Raw genomic sequence first — 19,903 nt, 5'->3', positions numbered from 1 at the left:
TGAGACTCTTCTCTCCAATTAACCACCAGAAAACCGGAAGTGGCGCTGTGGCTCTGGGGTTTGGGTGGTAGCCTTGAGCGGAAGAGCTCAGGGACAGCGCCCAGACCCAGATTTCAAGTCCTACGATGGACAAAAAAAAAAAAAAGAAAAAAATTTCCATGCCATAGCAGAGACCCCTGAAAGATTCTAGGTAAGGGCTGTGATTTCCATTTGCCTAGATAGGAGGACTGAAGCTTAGATAAAAGGAAGGGTTGGTTTTCAGGTCATTCACTATGCTGGATCACCCACTGGATTGTATCCTGGCTACACACCTCACAGGGCTGTGATGTCTACACACATTCTCTCAGCCTGCACAAATTTCTCTCAGAGAGTTGTCAATGAATACACTGAATGCTGCTGATACATGCCTTTAATAGACTTTTCTAGAAGAGTAATGTGAGGATTATATAGATCCTATGGGTTGCTCATGCTGGGTCTCAGGTTGGGGCAGGGGGAAGCCTTGTATGCTTTTCTGGCCTCAGGGTTTGGATGCAAATTCTACCTGCAGAGTAGACTCATTGACAAGAGAATGGCTCCATGCTATGTACTATCCTTCTTCTGTCACTTTGCACTTTCCTTGAGGGACTAGGATAGCTGAGCACACAGGAATGGTTTGCCAAAACCAGGGAGCCACGTAAGAGAGCTGAGAGCTAGTAAGAACATTTGGTGAATTGTCGGGAGCTGCTGAAGTCTTTCAGACTGCTGCGGGAATAGTAATATCACTGGGAACAGAATGGATCCTGGATCCTTTTCCCTTCTAGTCATGCCCATCAACAAAGGCCATCATTTGTCCTTTTATGGCAGGCAATGTTCAGACCTTCCCAGACATAACCAATGTGTAGATGTTGATGCCATCGTAAATGTAACAGCAGATATTTCCTGCTCAGGTACATGAGTACTAAATGCCCCAAATCTGCCAGTATAAGCCAGGTATAGTGGCGCGTGTAATCTTGGAATTTGAGAAGTAGAGGCAGAAGAATCAGAAAAAATACATGAGCAGGGTGCTAGTGATGGCTCACATCTATTATCCTAGCTACAGAGGAGGCTGAGATCTAAGGAGTGTGATCTGAAGCTAGTCCAGGTGGGAAAGGGCCTGAGACTCAATCTCCAATAAACTACTCAGAAAAAAAAACAAAAGTGGAATTGTGGCTCCAGTGGTAGAGTGCTAACCTTGAGAAAAAGAATCTCAAGGATAATGCCCAGGCCCTGTGTTCAAGCCCCAAGACCAGCACAAAAATAAAATTCATAGGCCGGGAGCATATCCTAGGGGTAGAGTGCTTGCCTCACATGTAGAAGCCCTGGGTTGGATTCTTCGGTACCACATACATAGAAAGAGCTGGAAGTGGTGCTGTGGCTCAAGTGGCAGAGCACTAGCCTTGAGCAAAAAGTGTCCAAGGACAGTGCCCAGGCCCTGAGTTCAAGGCCCATGACTGGCAAAAAAAAATTCATGCCTATAATCCTAGCTACTCAGGAAGCTGAGATCTGAGGATTGCAGTTCAAAGCCAGTCCAGGCTCTAAAGTCAGTGAGACACTTGTCTCCAATTAACCACTGGAAAACCAGAAGTGGCACTGTAGCTCAAGGTCTTGGGCGGTAGCCTTGAGCTAAAGAACTGAGGGACAGCACCCATGCCCAGAGTTCAAGCCCCATAACCCACCAAAAAAATAAAAATTCAGGGCGGGGAGTTTGGCCTAGTGGTTAAAGTGCTTGCCTAGCATGCACGAAGACCCGTGTTCGATTCCTCGGTACCATATCCATAGCAAAAAGCCAGAAGTGGTGCTGAGGCTCAAGTGGTAGAGCTCTAGCCTTGAGAAAGTCCAAGGACAGTGCTCAGGCCATGAGCTCAAGCCCAGGACTAGCAAAAAATAAAAAATAAAAATTCCGTCCTGGGGGCCGGGAGTTTGGCCTAGTGGTAGAGTGCTTGCCTAGCATGCACAAAGACCCAGGTTCGATTCCTCGGTACCACATACATATAAAAAAAAAAAAGCTGGAAGTGGTGCTGAAGCTCAAGTGGTAGAGCTCTAGACTTGAGAAAGTCCAAGGACAGTGCTCAGGCTCTGAGCTCAAGCCCAGGACTGGCAAAAAAAAAAAAAAATTCCGTCCTGATGCACTGTATAACTTGGGCCTGAACTAAGCTCCCAGGAGTATAAAAAGCTCCCCAAAATAGACCAGAGAGGACTCAGGGGTCATACTTAGTGATCTCATGTGACCTGAAAGAGCCCTGATTATTTCCTTCTGCTACTGCACTACTAGTTGCTCATGCTGGTATGGAATTAGGAATGTAGCCTGCCCGGGTTGACCTTGAATTCATGATCTTCCTGTCTCTGCCTCCCAAGTGCTGGCATTGTAATTGTAGTCTAGAGCTCGAAACTTGGGAAATGTCAGATTCAGTCTCTCTTTCAAATAAAGAGATGAATACTGATAAAGAGCAGAGAAAAGTTTATTATAGGACTGTAACTACCCAGGGGATTAAACAAGGTATGCACTTGAGCCTATCTTTTGAGTGCATACATGAGCTTAAATGGTTTTTTGTTTTGTTTTGTTTTGCTTCGTTTTGTTTTTTGTTGCTGTTGGTGATGGTGGTGGTTGTAGGGCTTGAACCTCAGCGTCTGGGCTCTGTCCCCGAGCTCTTTTGCTCAAGTCTAGCTAGCGCTCTACCATTTTGAACCACAGTGTCACTTCCGGTTTTCTGGTAGTTAACTGGAGGTAAGAGTCTCATGGACTTTCCTACTCAGGCTGGCTTCAAACTGTGACTAAGATCTCAGCCTCCAGAATAGCTAAGGTTGCTGACATGAGCCACCAGTGCCCTGCTGAGCTTTCGGTTTTTAATAGGGGAAGGAGGGGCAAAGGTATGCCTTATTAAACAGTCTGGATCACTAGTGGTGTCCCAAGGTCAGAGGTGATCAGAGACGGACTGCTCAGTCCTCTCAGGATGGTCAGCTGGAGCCAGGTCAAGATAAGAAAGCTTTGTTATTCTAAGTACTGACTTGTCACAAGATATTATCATACTTCCTTATCTCCAGGGGGGCTGCAAGGTGACAGCAGAAGAAAATGGCTCAGAGCAAAGGACACAGATACACAATCAAAACAGGAATACCAAGGTTTTCTTCTGCTTTTAGTTTACCTTTGGACATTTGCAAGTCCAAGTGAGAAGTCAGTACCATTTTTTTGTTGTTATGGAGCTAGGATTGCAGGTGTGGGCTACCATGTACAAGTAGTCTGATGGAAGAGAATTTGGGGATTATTTCCTTTACCAAAGAAGTCCTGTTGGAGCCTTTGCAAACCGATTCAAGCCAACAGAACATTGGGTGTTCCACTAAGGGTGCTGTTTGAAATTCTGGTTCCTAGGGCTTTTATTATAGTCACAATCTTTGCAGTTCTGGGAGCAAGAGCCTCAGAGTAGGTGAAAGGCTGAGGGACTGAGGCCCAGTTTGGGAACTGAAAGGTGCAGAGATAGTGTTTGGAGGGCTCACATTGGAGTTTTTTTTGTCAGTAGTGGGATTTGAACTTGGGGCCTGGGTGTTGTTCCTGAACTCTTCAGCTCAAAGCTACTGCCCTACCCCTTGAGCCACAGCTCCACTTCCGGTTTTCAGGTGGTTAATTGAAGAGTCTCACAATTTTAGTGCCCGGGCTGGCTTTGAATTGTGATTCTCAGATCTCAGGCCCCTGAGTAGTTAGGATTATAGGTGTAAGCCAGCACTCCTGTCTCACATTTGAGTTTTATAGAAGATAAATTCAGAAGGTAAGGGTCAGGTCCAGAGACTTCAGTTTGGGAAAGGACAAGTGGGTAGAGGAGGTGTAGGATGTGGGCCCCTGTGCCTGGGTCAACCTGATTTTAAAACAAGAGGGGAAAGAAAAGCAAAGCTGAAGTACTTCTCCATCTTCCTACTTCCCTATCCCACCACTCTACAGCAACAAACCCTCTTAAACCTCCCATAGGCTGCTGGTGGTAGGCTGGAGCTATTCCTCTTTCTAGAGTCCCTGGCTAGGGCACAAAAGGGGATCTGAGTCCCCCTTCTTACAGTCAAGTTAAAGATAACAGAGCAGGGTGCTGGTGGCTCAGGGCTATAATCTTAGTTACTCAGGAGTCTGAGAACTGAGGATCTCAGTTCAAAACCAACCCAGGCAGGAAAGTTCATGAGACTCTTTCCTCCAGTTAACCACCAGAAAACCAGAAGTAGCACTGTGGTTCAAAGTAGTAAAGCACTAACCTTGAGCTGAAAAGCTCAAGGACAGTGCCCAGGCCCAAAGTTCAAGCCCTACAACTGACAAAAAGAAATAACAGAACTCCACCTAAGGGAGGGGACAGAGGCCAGGGTTGGGGCAGGGCATCCCCATACAACCTCAAGACAAAGCATAAGGGAACAAAGGCTGTTTGTCATCTGACCAGGCCCTTCCCAAATACTTTATTAAATGATGAGGTTTGTGACTTGGACTTATGGCTGTGAATTCACTTATTATCTAAAAGGTTCTGGGCAATTAGGAAATTATAAATTACTGTAGCAGCGTGTTTGAAACTGAAAATTGAAAGTGAAAATGCAAGCTGGGTGTTAGTGGCTCATGCCTGTAACCCTACCAACTCAGGAGGCTGAGATTTGAGTATTGAGCACTAAAGACCTTGAGACTTAACCTCTAGAAAACAGGAATTGGCACTGAAGCTCCAGGGGTAGGGCAGTAGCTTTGAGCTGAAGAGCTCAGAGACAAGCCCAGGCCCTGGGGTAGGGCAGTAGCCTTAAGCTGAAACACTCAGGGACAGAGCCTAGGCCCAGAGTCCAAGCCCCATGATTGACAAAAACTGACAAAAAAGAGAGAAAATACAGTTTAAATAACCATAACTGATTCTGCAGATCATCAGTACTAATCCAATATTGATGCTAATACCAGTGCATTCAGTTTTTTTTTTTTTTGCCAGTCCTGGGCTCGAGCTCAGGGCTTGAGCACTGTCCTTGGACTTTCTCAAGGCTAGCACTCTACCACTTGAGCCTCAGCACCACTTCCGGCTTTTTGCTATGTATGTGGGGTACCGAGGAATCAAACCCGGGTCTTCATGCATGCTAGGCAAGCACTTTAACCACTGGGCCAAACTCTCGGCCCCCAAGTGCATTGTTTTGTGTAAAATAAAAAAACCTCAACATCTTTTCTGTGTGTCCTGATACAGAGTTGAACTCCGGGCACTCTACCACTTGAAACAGCCTAGCTTTTTTTTTTTTGCTGGTTAATTGGAGATACGAGGCTGGTGGATTTGTCCAGTGGGTTTGTCTCTCAGACTGATTTCAAACTTTGATCCTCAAATCTCAGCCACTTGAGTAGCTAGGATTACACCTGTGAGCCACCAGCACTTAACCCCAACATCATTTTGTTGTTTTGTTTTGTTAGGGGGATTTGCCCTTTACATGCCCTTTACAAGGGCCCTATTCTTAGCATCTGAAGGCCCACACCCCAACACCTTGCACCATTCCCCATTGGTCCCAGGCTATCACTGACACAAGTTTGTTCCCAGGCACTAACTTCACAAAGACAGTGTCTGCTGGATGGTACTTTTTTTTTTATTTCACCATGTGGAAGAAAGGAGGGGAATGGAGCCAAATATCAAATAGGCTTTAGCTCCCAGTCAGGCCATGCTTCAGGCGGTCCGGGCTCGCAGGGACTGCCAGGTACAGAGCCCTGGCTCCCGTGGCAGGCAGGCAAGGTGGCGACTCTGGAAGCCCTTCTCTGAACCCAGGAGGAGCTGGTCTGTCCATAAGCAATGAGTGTCACTCTCCAGTTTGCAGGGGATGGATGAACATGGAAATACCTGGAAGAGAGAAGAAAGGTCAGTGTTATCCTCCTTTCCCTCCCTCCCCTAGAGGGAGAACTTTCCTCAGCTGGCAACATGATCTACAAACATACAGGAGAGTTGGAGAGAAGCAGAAGGTTCAGTGAACAACCAGGCAATCCTAAGTAATCAAACACAGGACAAAGAAACAAGCAAAATTCCCAAGGGGGCAGTGTCAGGTTTGGGAGGCAACAGCAAAGCCAACAATAGCCAGAAGGAGGAAGAAACAAGTCGAGCCCTGGGAACGAAGTCTAGGCAAGAAACAGGCACTCACTGTGCATGCCTGACAGCCAGCACTGTAGGTCTTGGTGAAGCCTCTGCGCTGAGCCGCACTTAGACTGTGCCAAGGAGCCAGGAAACTACAGGTGGTGATGTGCATGTCCCCGTTCCTCAGTTGTCCTGGGAGGGAGAGAGGGAAACAGCAAGGTGACTTTGAGTGGGCAGGAGATGGGTGGTGCCACCTTGGAGCCTTAAGCTTACAGACAGCAAGAAAAAGTCCTGGCCTTTCTGAAAGACTGGAAATTGTTTTCCTTTTGGAGCCTTGCCGTCACCCTATAGTGGGGAGGGGTCCGGCTGAGGGAGAGTGGGTGTGGCCCGGGGGAGAGGGCGGGGCCTCACCCGCGATGAGAAACTCCTCACTGCGGTTCTGGGACTGGTGGAAGTATCCGCAGACGCTCTCCATGGCGGGGGTGTAGACGTACCGGATGTCCGTGGCAAGCCCCAAGGCGTTGAATCCTTTGAACATCTGTTGACAGATGTGAGGGAACAGTCCTTTTACTGACACAATCCTCCCACTCCACGTTCTTCCCTGAAGTCTCATAGCTAAATCCTGAGATTACAGACAGCTGCTTCACTGAGTAGTGGCCAGCAGCTATTTTGAGGAGGATGTTAGGGATTGTTAGGGAGGGGTGAGTGAGGTACCTTAGTCATCTTGATCTCATAACGCTGGTAAAAGGTGGTCTGGTTGACTTCTGCGGTCCCCATGAATTTGGCCCTTATGACTATAGGAGAGGGGGAGTAGGGAGGGAGTCAAATGGGTGTCATAAGCCAATAAAAACAAAGTAGTCATCATAGTAGAAACACGTATTCATTATAATGCCCACAAAGAGAGCACACAAAGTAGTTTATACATCTGTTCACGGATTCATTGAACACGTTAAGCTTTTCCATTTATTCATTTGTTCATTCACTCAACAAATATTTTGGAGTGCCTACTGTATGTCAGGAACTATGAATTGCCAGAGAGGAATCCAGCACTTAACAAAACACAGATACCTCTTCCCTTGGGGACCCCACACTCTCAACAAGAGACAGACTAGAAATAAAGATGTGCATGGAATGTTAGAGGATGTTAAGTGTGTGATGAGGAATTACAAAATCAGGTAAGGGAACAAAGAATCTTTGCTTAGCCAAACTTTATAGCCTTTTGAAACATTTCCCGGGCCCACATGTGCACTTTATTGTAGAATCCATACTTAGCAAATAATTCTAAGTCAGGGGGGGCGGGAGTTTGGCCTAGTGGTAGAGTTCCTGCCTAGCATGCACAAAGACCCCGGTTCGATTCCTCGGTACCACATACATAGAAAAAAGCCGGAAGTAGAGCTGTGGCTCAAGTAGAAGACTTCTAGCCTTGAGAAAGCCCAAGGACAGTGCTCAGGCCCTGAGAACAAGTCCCAGGACTGGAAAAAAAGAATTCTAAGTCAGTTTAGTGAGACCCCACACACCCACATCTGATTCCCCTCAATAATTGATGGGGTTTTTCATTCACCAGCCTCACATGGTGTCTCATCACCTGGGTCTGGTTTCAGCAAGAATCCCATTAGGGCATCTTTAGCCAGAATCCTCACCCAATCCCCACGTCTCTTACATCTCCATTCACTGATCCCTCTTCTCAGCTACAACTTGGCAGTAGAGTCCCACTTGCCTATACTGTACTGGGAGATGAGCCCAGTCTTCCTCCCCCACTGAAAATCCTCATTGCCACAGTCTCCTGCTTATGGAGATGGCCTTGGATGAAGTCTTACTGTTTCTTCCTCTTATCTAGATAACATGATGGCAGGGTGTTTCAGGAACAGGGAGCAGCCAGTACACAGGATATGAGGGGAGCTTGTAAATGGCATACTGTTGGAAGTCTGAGGATACTGCAACAGAGAGATGCTGGAATGAGTGGAAATGTTGCAGAGGAAGATGCCATGGAAGGCTAAGCAGATGGAGCATGTGGACAGGCAGGGACCAGACTCACCAAGGTCAGAGTTGCAGAAGGCTGTCTGTGGGTGAGGTGGGGCACAGGTGCAGGCCCTGCTGGGGGCTATCAGTGACAGTAACAGGAGGAAGCCGGAGGCCACGGGAGCGAAGGGAGTCATGGTGGCTTCTGTTGGGAAAGAAGTGTGTTAGACAGCCCTCAACCCCGCTGATCTGTAGACTTGGATAGCTTAGATAGCTATCTAACTGCATTTGAATTTGGAGTCTGGTAATCTTAAAGGGGTTAGGGAGCTCAGAATTTAAGGTTTGGAGAGTTGGGACAATGATTTAGGGGACTGAGTGAATTGGGAAATTATAGGGTTGTGGCGACTGGTAAATAAAGATGGCTGGGAAGTTTGAGAAGTTTGAGGGTTTAATGGGGGTGGGGTGGGAGTGTTTGGAAGTTGAGGAGTTTGGGGTTGAGAAGTCCAAGGGCTGGGAACCTAGAGAAGTTTGGGGGAAGGTTGGGAGTTTAGAGCTTGTGCCTATTAAGATATAGGAAGCCTGGAGGAAATTTAGGGAGATTGAGGAATTCTAAGAAGACTGTGGGGTGCAGAAGCTGGGAAAAAGGTTTGGTATGTTTAAGGCAAAGGGAAAAACTGAGGGATTTGACACCAAAGGAGGGGTTGAGACTTAGAGAGAAATTGAGAAGTTTGGGGGGAGAGAATTTAAGAGCTTCTGAGAGGCTGCGGTGAGGACTTGGGGGGCAACATGGGAACTAGAGGAGTTGGCAAATTGTGAGGCCTTGCTGGTGTTTGGGAAGTCATGGGTTTGTGGCGATTGGGGATGAATGCTAGAAGCTTCAGAGTTTTGAGTCCAGTTGGGGGTGGGGTATTCCATCTCCCTCCTTTTGTCCCCCCCTCAGTGAGTCCAGAATCCTTGTGCCCACAGGAAGGCCATGTAGGCTGGCATCCGGCAGAAGACTTGGATGGGCCCAGAGGCCAGCACAAAGCCTCCAGCCTCAGCCTGACCAGGACAAGGGGCCCCGCTTACCGCTGTGGCTCTCTGCTTACCGCTGTGTCTCTCTATGCTCGGGATCTGAGGCGATGGCAGCAGGGCTGGAGCGGTGGAGGATAAATGTCCACACGAGGGGCGGGGCTGGCGCGGAAATCACAGCCTCCAGGCTTCCTGGATGCATTACTCATCCCCAGCCCAGGCCTAGGGGCGGGCCGAGGGTTGCCCAAAGAAGATACACCCTCCCCCGCCCGCGCCGCTGCCGCCCCCTCCTCCTCCCCCTCCACGTCGTCGCAAGCATTCCTTCCCGCGGCCTCAAGGCAGCTGTAGACAGCCCAAGCCAAAAATCGGACGAATATCTCCAATTTCACATACCCCAAGGTTCTCATGCCTGAAGCCCGAATTAGTTCAGTCTGTAGATGTTTCTTGCGCATGTACTTTGTGCCAAGCCTACAACAATCACTTTCCTGATGTGTCTAACTTTCTGGTGAGGGGTGGCAAATGGGAAACTGAGGAAAAGCCATGGAAGGACAGAAGGCAAGTGAAATGAGGAGGTAGGGACACACTGAGAGGTTATGTGACCTATGCAAGATCAAAGAGTTAACAAATGGCAGAACTGGAACAAGAATGAAGGTGACCTGGAGCTAGTGCCAGAGCAGTATCTGTTCTCAAAAAACAACAGGAGCCTGAGTGAATGAATCCTGGGGTTCCATGCCCTGTGGATCCTGGGGGTTCATACCACTGGGTGAAACACACACACACACACACACACACACACACACACACACACACACACACACACACACACACACACGGGGAGGGGTGGCAAATAGCCAGCATTTATATGTCACTGATTGTGTACCAGGTACTGGATATAGTTTATCTCCCTTAAAAGCTTACAGCAAATCTCTGAGTGGGAACCTGAAGAAAATGAGCTATAGAACTAAGGAACTTTCCCAGGGTCACAGAACATGGCTGAGATTCAAACCTAGGCTCCTGGGCCCTGGGATTCTAACCCAGGCTTGGCACAGTCCAAGCAAGTTGGGAATGGTGGGAGTGAGCATTAGTGAGCAGGGAGAAGTGGGGGATGAATGGTGGTAAAAGCTAGTGAGTCAGTAGAAAACCGATCCCCACCCCATCCTGCCCTACCCCTTCCCCACCAACCATCCCACGCCCCTATTTGAGGATAAGATGAGGCAACCCCTGCCCACCAGCTTCCTGATGATGCAGGAAGATTCCCTGGGGTCCTAGGGATGGGTTCTGAGGGCTGATTAACAGTCTCCTTTAATTCAGGGAGAACAGACCAATAATAATGATAATGATAGCAATGACAGCAGCCACGTATTGAGCGCTTACTGTGTACGATGAGCTTAGGTCTTTGTATAAATTATCTCAGTCACTCTCCATTACCCCCTTGCTAATTAAGCTTTATTAACTTAGGCAGGTTAGCTCAATAACCACAGCAGAATAAAAACCACCTCCAGAGACCAGCAGCTTAACTGTGTACCAAACACTGTTCTAAAGTTTTTATGTGCACATTATCTCTCCCTGCCCCCACACAAGGCTAACGCCATACCAGGATGGCTTCAAATCACCATGCTAAGAACTCACCTTCCGGAGCAGCTAGGAACTCAGACCTGAGCTAATCAATCTAAAGAACTTCTTTATCCTGCTTGATTAATGCTAGTTACTGAAAGGATGTTAAACTGGTGGTGCTGCTGATGATGATGGTCATGATGATGATGTTAATTGTCGCTGTCCCCTCGGCCGGCAAGGAAGACGCAACACGTGAGACTTCTTCTCGAGCAGCAGTTTATTCAGCAAGCTTACAGCTATGCCGGGTCGACCCCGACTTCCTCAAAATCTGGGGCTTATAAAGGCCCATCATCCAATCACATTTGCTTTCTTACAATTCTATAGCCAATAATATAAGTACACCTCTATAGCACATTCTAAACAAGCAGCAATATGGCATTACACATACTTCCAATCATGCATAAAGCTCATGAACAATCACATCTTTTCCTGGAAACTTTCAGACAAACAACTCAGTGGTGCAACCACAAAGGCGGATGCCAGCGCCATCTTGTAATGGCGAATGTAATAGCTCTCTACATCTCCCCCTTTTTTCTTTTGGCTGAAAGTATAGAGAATTCGAGTAGGAATTCAGAGATTGATCAGGTCTCCAAACGCCTTCCCAATTTTCTCATTCAAAGGGTAAGGGATCATGCCTGTCTTAGGTTGGAGAGATGCCTCTTGGTTCTTACCCGTCTTCAACGTCCGATACTCGAGCATCGGAGTCTGTCTTAGGTTGATACCAAGACCAATCTCTACTCTTACCCGTCGTTGACTACTGACCCAGCATACCCAGCCATTCTTGGGGAGATTCATGTTGCTGGAGAGCCATAAGAGCTTGTATAATGACCATGTGATCGCGCTTCCTTTGTCTGATAATTTGTCTGCGCAAAACAAGAACAAACCAGCACAATAATCCTAATCCAACACATAAAATAACAATTAAGGACACACTTCCAGCCCATTCTTTAACCCAATTTAGGGATTGGGAAATCCAATCTACCAATTCTCCCACAGTAGTAATATTTACTCGGGTGGAAATAACAATTATAATTTCCTGTCGTAATTGATTAGTAAGATTTTCAAATTCTTGAGTCCAAGATCCTTGAAGCATATGACCCAATTCTCGGGATAAATTTGCAGCATGTGAAAAATTATAGTAATCCAAGGAAGTAATACATAAACCAGACGTGGTTCCTACACACATTAATTGAGTAAATTGAAACATATAATCCATTTGTTCTTGCAACAAGTCCACTCTTTGATTTAAAATTATAAGTCCTCGGGCTAAATGCTGATTTACTTGTACTTGAGTATCCATAGCTTGTGAAACCACTTCAGACAAAGTATTTACAGTAGTCGCAGTCTGAATGGAAGTAATCATAGTGGCAGCAGACGCAGCGGCAGTTGCAATTAATGAAGATACTAAAACAATTAATGCAGTCACTCCAAAATTACGCTTTGGTCTTCTTCTCAATTTCACTATTAAATTCCTTTTTGTTGCTTCTACTGGAATTGGAATAAAGGTAGGCATGTGCATAACCACAGCAGAATTAAATTCACTAACATTCCAACATTGACTTAAATAACATTCAGAAAGGGAACAATCAAGGAACTGTTAGTGGTGAATATATATGGGTATACGTTTGAAGTACTAGTCACTGGCATTGGTAGAGGAAACGTCTTCATTATTGCCCACAATACTCGAGTTTCCATTAATGGCCACAACAGCATCATCAGTAGCAGCATCATCGACAGGATTTTCATGACGCTCATCCTTCTGCACTTTCCTCACTAAACGTTCCGGCACCCAAATGGGATCCTGTGATTTCTGTGGAGACACACAAACAGCTCCTCGTGCCCAAGAGAGCACGGGATCTGGCCCATTCCATTGGCCAGTTAATACATCCTTCCATTTCACAAGTCCTTTATGCAGTCCTATAGCTGGTGAAACATGTCTATCAGCGGCAGAATGGCCTTGAATATCCAAATTTAAAAAATTTAAAGTAAAAAGAACAAGGGAAATTCTATCTTTAGGTGTTTTCTTATATCCAATTCCCTCTTTTTGTTTTTGTAAATAGAATTTCAAGGTGCGATGAGCACGTTCCACAATACCTTGTCCTTGAGGATTACAAGGCAATCCATGTAATAATTGTACTCCCATAGTCTGGCAAAAGGTAAGAAATTGCTTACTAGTGTAAGCGGGGCCATTATCAGTCTTTATTAAATAAGGCATGCCCCAGGAAGCCCAAGCTTCCAAGCAGTGAGTAATTATATGATGAGTTGTCTCTCCACTTAAAGGAGTGGCATGAATAATTCCTGAACATGTATCAATTGAAACATGTAAAAATTTTAACTTTCCAAACTCCATAACATGGGTAACATCCATTTGCCAGATTTTTAAAGGAAGAAGACCACGAGGATTAACACCCAATGACGCAACCGGTAGGTGGGTAACACATTTTGGACAATTTAACACAATTTGTCTGGCCACTTGCTGAGTTAATTTAAACCGAGATAGTAGGGTGCGGGTATTAACATGAAAATGATTATGAAATTCCTGAGCTTGTCGTTCCGGGGTAAAAACAGTAAAGGCCATTTGCACACGTGTGCACTTGTCCACTACATCATTACCCAAACTAATTGGTCCGGGTAATCCTGTATGAGCACGTATATGAACTGGAAAAAATGGGGCCTTGCGGGCACAAATTAATTCCTGCAATTGTGCAAATAATTTATAAACACTACTACTTTTGCTGATAACCCCAGCAAGTTCTAAACTTTTCAAGGCATTTACTACATAAAGGGAATCAGAAATAATATTAAAAGGAAAGGGACAATTCTGAAATACAGCAATAACAGCTTGTAACTCCACCTTCTGTGCCGATCCAGGTTGAAAGTGACATAAAACTGGTTGCTGTCCTTCAATTAAATAGGCCCCTAATCCATTCTTAGAGCCATCGGTAAAAATATTAACTGCTCCAATAATAGGTTGTTTTGCTGTAACTACCGGAAAAACCACGGGATGTTCTTTAAAAAACTGTAAAAAAGGACTCTTAGGATAATGATTATCTATTTTTCCTGTAAACATACAATTTAAAATAGCCCATTCATCAATGGTGGCACTTAAAACCTGAATTTGATCAGAAGTATAAGGAACTATAAGAAGATTAGGTTGACAACCAAAGTGTTGTATACTAAATTTAATACCCAAAATGGACAAATTTGCAACAGCTGTGGGATAGTATTCAATTGATTTTGCAGGTGACAATTTAGGGTGAACCCACGCTAAAGGTCCAGTCTGCCACAAGACTCCTGAAGGCAATTTAAAAGAAGCCAAAATAATTAAAGAAATTTCTAGTCTTGGTTCTATTCTTTGTAAAAATGCTGAATCTAATCTTTCTTCCAAAACTTCTAAAACTCTTCTGGCTGCGGGGGTTAACATTCTTGGTGAGTCTAAGGCAGAATCACCTTGTAATATATCGAATAAGGGTTTTAATTCACTGTTGCTCATAGGGAGGGAGGTTCTAATCCAATTAATATCTCCCAACAATTTCTGGAAATCATTTAAGGTCTTAAGGTTATCTTTTCGCAACTGCCATTTCAATGGCCTTATTTTCTGAGATGTTATAATGCTTCCTAAATACTGTGATATTCTATTTTTCTGAACCTTTTCAGTGGCTATAAATAATCCTTTATTTTCAAGGCACTTTACTAATAAACTAGAAGGCTCATTCAACATTTCCTGGTCTTTGGAAGCCAACAAGATATTATCCATATAATATAAGCATTTCACTGATGGAAATTCCTTTCGCAGGGGGATTAAAGCTGCGTGTACATACAGTTGACATAAGGTGGGGCTATTGGCCATTCCCTGAGGCAATACCACCCATACAAAACGTAGGGGGGGGCAGCACCTCGAAAAAAGGAACTTCCTGTCCTGCATTAAGGTCTGCTTTCTTGCGCGACCTCTTCCAGTCCGATGTAATACGAACTCGAGATACTGCGCCTAGCACAGGCTCCTCTAAATTAGACTCCTCCTGCCTATTTTCAGGCGGCAAGGGGGGATAAATAGAAGGAACCTTTCGATCCTCCCCTGAATTTTCACTCCTTGATTCTGACCTTTCCTCCTTAAATTCCTCCAATGCTATTTTTCCTTCCACTAGTGCGCCGGAGCAACGCTCATCAGTCAAACAGCTCCTAACTAGTTTCCAAATGGGTTTTACTCCGGGCCCTAGACTTCCTTGATTTGCAACATGGTCTAAATTCTTCCCTAGCTTGTCCCATGCAGGCAATGATAGATTACCTGACACAGAGAACCAGGGAGCTACCTCCTCCACCTTAAGGAGGAAAAGTCTCAAGATACTTTGTTTCACTTTCAGTTCCTTTGCGCTTTTTACCAGCTGAGATGATTGTGAGGCTCCCATAATTCAAAACCGGAGCTTTTCCCCGCTCTTTCTTTATCTACAGAAAAGAGCAAAAGTAATTGGTCCCTCTTTTACCCGGGACTTTAATTGGTCTCTTTTACCTGAGACTTTAATTGGTTCCCCTTACCTGGGAAACTTACCGGTGCACCACCTCGAGTTCTGAAGTCTGTTGGAAGTGAAGGTCTTGGCGTACGGGCGTCCCCGTACGGGCCACCAGTTGTCGCTGTCCCCTCGGCCGGCAAGGAAGACGCAACACGTGAGACTTCTTCTCGAGCAGCAGTTTATTCAGCAAGCTTACAGCTATGCCGGGTCGACCCCGACTTCCTCAAAATCTGGGGCTTATAAAGGCCCATCATCCAATCACATTTGCTTTCTTACAATTCTATAGCCAATAATATAAGTACACCTCTATAGCACATTCTAAACAAGCAGCAATATGGCATTACACATACTTCCAATCATGCATAAAGCTCATGAACAATCACATCTTTTCCTGGAAACTTTCAGACAAACAACTCAGTGGTGCAACCACAAAGGCGGATGCCAGCGCCATCTTGTAATGGCGAATGTAATAGCTCTCTACAGTTAATAGCATCCAATACTTTTCTGGTGGAACTGGGGTTTGTGCTTGTGCTCTCTACTACTTGAGAGCCACACCCTTTACTCAACCCCCAACATCTTTTTTGCCAGTTTTCAGAACTCAGGGCGTGGGCACTATCCCTGAGCTTCTTTTGCTCAAGGCTAGCACTCTACCACTTGAGCCACAGTGCCTTTTACATGTATTTTTCTCATTATGTGGTACTGAGGAATTTAGCCCAGGGCTTCATGTATGCTAGACAAACTACCACTGAGCCACATTCCCACCTCTCCTAACATCTTTTTTTGGTCAGTCGTGGGGCTTGAACTCTGGGCCTGGGTACTGTCCCTGAGCTCTTCAGCTTAAGTCTAGCACTTTGAGCCATAGTGCCACTTCTGGTTTTCTGGTGATAAGTCTCGTGGACTTTAGTGCCTGGGCTGGCTTTGAACCACAATCCCAGGATCTCAGCCTCTTGAGTAGCTAGGATTACAGGCCTGAGCCACCAGCGTCTGGCCCTCTCAACAATTTTTTTGTCAGTCTTGGGTCTTGAACTCAGGGCCTGGGCATTGTCCTTGGGCTTTCTCAAGACTAGCACTCTACCAGTTGAGCCACAGCACCACTTCTGGATTTTTCTGTATGTGTGGTACCAAGGAATTGAACCCAGGGCTTCATGAATGCTAAGCAAGCACTCTATCACTAGACCACCCTCTGGCCCTCCTCCAACATTTTTTTTGGCCAGTCCTGGGCTTGAGCTCAGGGCCTGAGCACTGTCCTTGGACTTTCTCAAGGCTAGAGCTCTACCACTGGAGCCTCAGCACCACTTCCAGCTTTTTTTCTGTGTGTGTGGTACTGTGGAATTGAACAGCCGGCCTTGGTGCATGTTATTAGGCAAGCACTGTACCACTAGGCCAAACTCCTGGTCCCCTCCTAACATTTTTTAAAGACAAGTTTACTGAGATTTTGCCAGATAGTGAGCTAAGAGAGATTCCCACCTCCCCCACAAAATAACTGATTTATTCCTCACAACATCCCGGTGAGTTACATTTTTATTATCTGATGAGGAAACAGACACAAAGTGGTTGAAAGACCTGTCCAGGAATGAGAATGAAGAAATGACTATTAGAGGACAAAAAGGGATAAAAAGGAAGGAGGAAACCAAGAATTTCTAGTAGCTGATTGTGAAAGTGGGGAGTGAGAGTGAATGAGACAGGGGGCTGAGTAATGTGATGGCGGCACTGAGGGAGACGTGAGGACAGGGAAAGTCCTGTGCTGACCCTGCTTCTGACGCCAGTTCTCTTAACTGTGAATCTTGACTCAGCACAGAGTTTGCTGAGTGTTTAAATGTGAGAAGTAGTGTGGATCAGGTCAACTGTTCTCAGGGTTTTTTTTGGTTTTGTTTGTTTGTTTTTGTTTTTTTATGCGCCTGTCCTGGAGCTTGAACTCAAAGGCCTTGGAGCTGTTCCTGGGCTCTCTTTGTTATCTCAAGGCTAGCACTCTACTGCTTGAGTCACAGCTCCACTTCCAGCTTTTTAGTGGCCCACTGGACATGGGAGTCTTACAGACTTTCCAGAGTTGGCTGACTTTGAACTGCAAACCTCAGATGTCAATTTCTTGAGGTTAGAGGAATGAGCCACCTGTCCCTAGCTTGTTTCGAAACAGGGTTGGTGTGGGATTCAGAGAGGGTGTCTAGGCCTGCAACCAACTAGTGAGCTTAGTAGGTATGGAGGGCCTATGGGGAGCAACTATAATGTACAGAGAAGACACCTGAAGATCCCACCATGAAGCCTGGTGATGGTGGATCACACGCCTGTAATCTTAGCTACTCAGGAGGCTGAGATCTGAGGATCATGGTTCAAAGCCAGCCCAGGCACGAAAGTCCTTGAAACTCTGATCTCCAATTAACCACCAGAAATCCAGAAGTGGCACTGTGGCTCAATGTGGTAGAGTGCTAGCCTTGAGCTGAAAAGCTCCGGAATGGTGTCCAGGCCCAAAGTTCAAGCCCCATGACCACCACCAACAGCAAAAGATCCTTCTGTGTACCAAGTGTTTGGGCCCTTTGTACACATTGGGAAACTGAGGTCCAGGAAGGAATTCGGCTATGATCCTGAGATCCTTCGGATCCTGGGTGGGGCGGGGGGTGATGGGAGCGGGGCCTTAGGAAATTCAAGTGTTTCCACTTGGGTTTATGAAAAACAGAACCTAGAGCACGGGCCTAGTGTGACAAAGCTCTGAGTCTTGTCTCTAGCACTGAAAAGACCTAGAAGGCTTGGCAAATTAGAGTGGGCACGCATGTGTACCCATAGGTCTCTGGTAAATATCTGCTCCGAGAGTGGCATGCATGCCCAGTTGGATCTGTTTATTCCTAAGAATCTGTTTGTGCCTGAATGTTGTGCTGTGGATGCCTTGGTGTGCTATGAGCATGCTTGATTGAAAATGTCACTATATTCCCCTGGCATGCTGCCGAGACAACCTGAACCCTATTCACTCCCCAAACCATGCCTTTTAGAATCTCCCTCCATGACGCAAGTCATCTGGGAAATGAGGAAGGGAAAGGGAGGATGAGGCCAGAAGGCCAAAGGGTCACCCTGAGTATGTGGGGCTTCCTGTGCCTTTCGGGAACTGCCTCCACCCCAGCAGCCCCGGGAAGACTACCTCTCTACACTGCTTTAACCTGGTTCCCTCTAACTCCACAGGGTTATAGGAGACAACATAGTCTTTTCTGCTGAGTGTGTGTGTGTTGTGTATACATAGAAGAGCTGTGCTATCTCCCCTTCTGTGTTCGTCTGTGTATGCTGTGTACATGTGTCTATATGTGAATTTTGTCTGCCCAAGTATGTGAGGCAGGCTGGAGTGATGAGGGTGTGGTTATGGGGAATACCTAAAAAGCATGTGAGCCTCCTGTGTCTTGTGTAGACACATCTGTTGGTTGTGCATGTGCCTAGAGGTGTTGCACATGTACCCAGGAGTGTTAAGTAGGTGTCCAGTTCTGTTGTATGTGTTACACAGGTTGTTCTTTACTTTGCATGCCCCTCAGTTATGTGGCTTTAGAGGAAAGGAGGGAGGATACGTGTGTGGGCTCCAAAGTGCTGATTTGATGTCTAAGAGTGTGGAGTGTTTCCCAGCCATTAGCATCTAGTTGGTGTGCTTTGAGCATGTGTCAAGGGTCCATCTCAACATGCATGGACATCTCTAGATTGAGCTAGACAGATCTAAGTTTTGAGAATGTGGGTATGTGTGTGTGATCTTCCATACAAGGCTTGGCTAAAAGGTCTATTGCTACATGCTAACCACTACACCCCCATAAATAGACTCACTTTTGCTATCAACTATTCACTATAAAAATAAACTTTCTCTTTGCTGGGAAGTCCTCCACCCTTATTCCTTGCCTCTTCTTGGGAAAGCAGAGGCGGGAAGTTTGGCAGTGAGAGGGTGGAGGACGGGACATGCAGATAGGGCTTGGGGTTGGATTCTGGGTTTGGAGATGCTGTGTGACTCCCAGCAGCTGTCGGTCTCTGATTTTCCTTTTCTACAAAATAGGTCCTAATGTGGCTCATTCTCCATGGGGGTCACTGAACATCTCTTTTCCTCTTTTCTGTGTGTGGAGAGAGGGAAGAGAGAGATGTCCTGGACCTTGAAATAGGGCTTGGGTGCTATCCCTGAGCTTTTGCATTCAAAGCTAGTGCTGTATCACTTGAGCCACAGCCTCACTTCCAGTGTTTTGGTGTTTGATTGGAAATAAGAGTAGCGTGGATTTTCCTGCCTGGTCTAGCTTCAAACCTCCATCCTCAGATCTTAGCCTTCCCAGTGGCTAGGGTTACAGGTACAAGTCACCAGGGGCCAGCACCTCTCTCATTCTTGGTAGCCAGCACTGCAGCCTGACCGTATTCCATTCTGCCTTTGTCCCCACCAGCTCAGCAGCACAACATACCCTGTGGTCATAAAGATGGGGCATGCCCACTCTGGGATGGGCAAGGTGAGTACGCAGCTGGAGGGCAGGCATGCATGTGGGCATTTGTACATGCATGCTTTCGGCCCTGGTGTGTGTTGGGGTAAGTAGGGGTAAATGGTTTTGTGTTCAATGCATACCAGTAATTGTGTTTGACAGTAGTGTCCTGGGATGTCTTCCTCTAGTCAGCTGATTTGGCTAGCTCATTTTTCCAGCATGCTTTCAGCCAATTTGGTGTTCTTTTATTGTGCTGGTGTGTGTGATCTTGGGTCTATGTGTATGTGCATGCCTGTGTGCTGAACATGCACTGTGTCACCTTTTATGTTGCAGG

General features: G+C 46.1%; 2 protein-coding genes across 4 annotated transcripts in view; one reads left to right on the top strand and one right to left on the bottom strand.

Annotated features, from left to right (window-relative positions):
• Positions 1–19,903, top strand: part of Syn1 (synapsin I) — a 70,041-nt gene that overhangs the window by 44,101 nt on the left and 6,037 nt on the right. For both annotated transcript variants that reach the window (XM_090326132.1, XM_090326131.1), the window contains exon 6: positions 19,537–19,599. In XM_090326132.1, the coding sequence (XP_090182258.1) occupies positions 19,537–19,599 (63 nt within the window). The remainder of the gene's footprint in view (positions 1–19,536; positions 19,600–19,903) is intronic.
• Positions 5,563–9,211, bottom strand: Timp1 (TIMP metallopeptidase inhibitor 1). 2 transcript variants are annotated; one of them, XM_090326149.1, is made up of 6 exons: positions 9,107–9,211; positions 8,095–8,223; positions 6,774–6,853; positions 6,471–6,597; positions 6,127–6,251; positions 5,563–5,831 (listed from the first exon to the last, which is right to left on the bottom strand). In XM_090326149.1, the coding sequence occupies exons 2-6, from the start codon at positions 8,213–8,215 to the stop codon at positions 5,661–5,663; spliced, it is 624 nt and encodes a 207-aa protein (XP_090182275.1). In that variant the 5' UTR covers positions 8,216–8,223; positions 9,107–9,211; the 3' UTR covers positions 5,563–5,660. The 2 variants fall into 2 exon arrangements, with proteins under 2 accessions (XP_090182275.1, XP_090182276.1); XM_090326150.1 differs by having other exon boundaries at positions 9,087–9,190.

Source organism: Megascapheus bottae, chromosome X (genome assembly GCF_031878675.1).
Source record: "Megascapheus bottae isolate mThoBot1 chromosome X, mThoBot2.hap1, whole genome shotgun sequence".
NCBI lineage: Eukaryota > Metazoa > Chordata > Mammalia > Rodentia > Geomyidae > Megascapheus > Megascapheus bottae.
The sequence above is the reverse complement of the archived record's forward strand: the minus strand, read 5'-3'. Positions and strand labels throughout refer to the sequence as shown.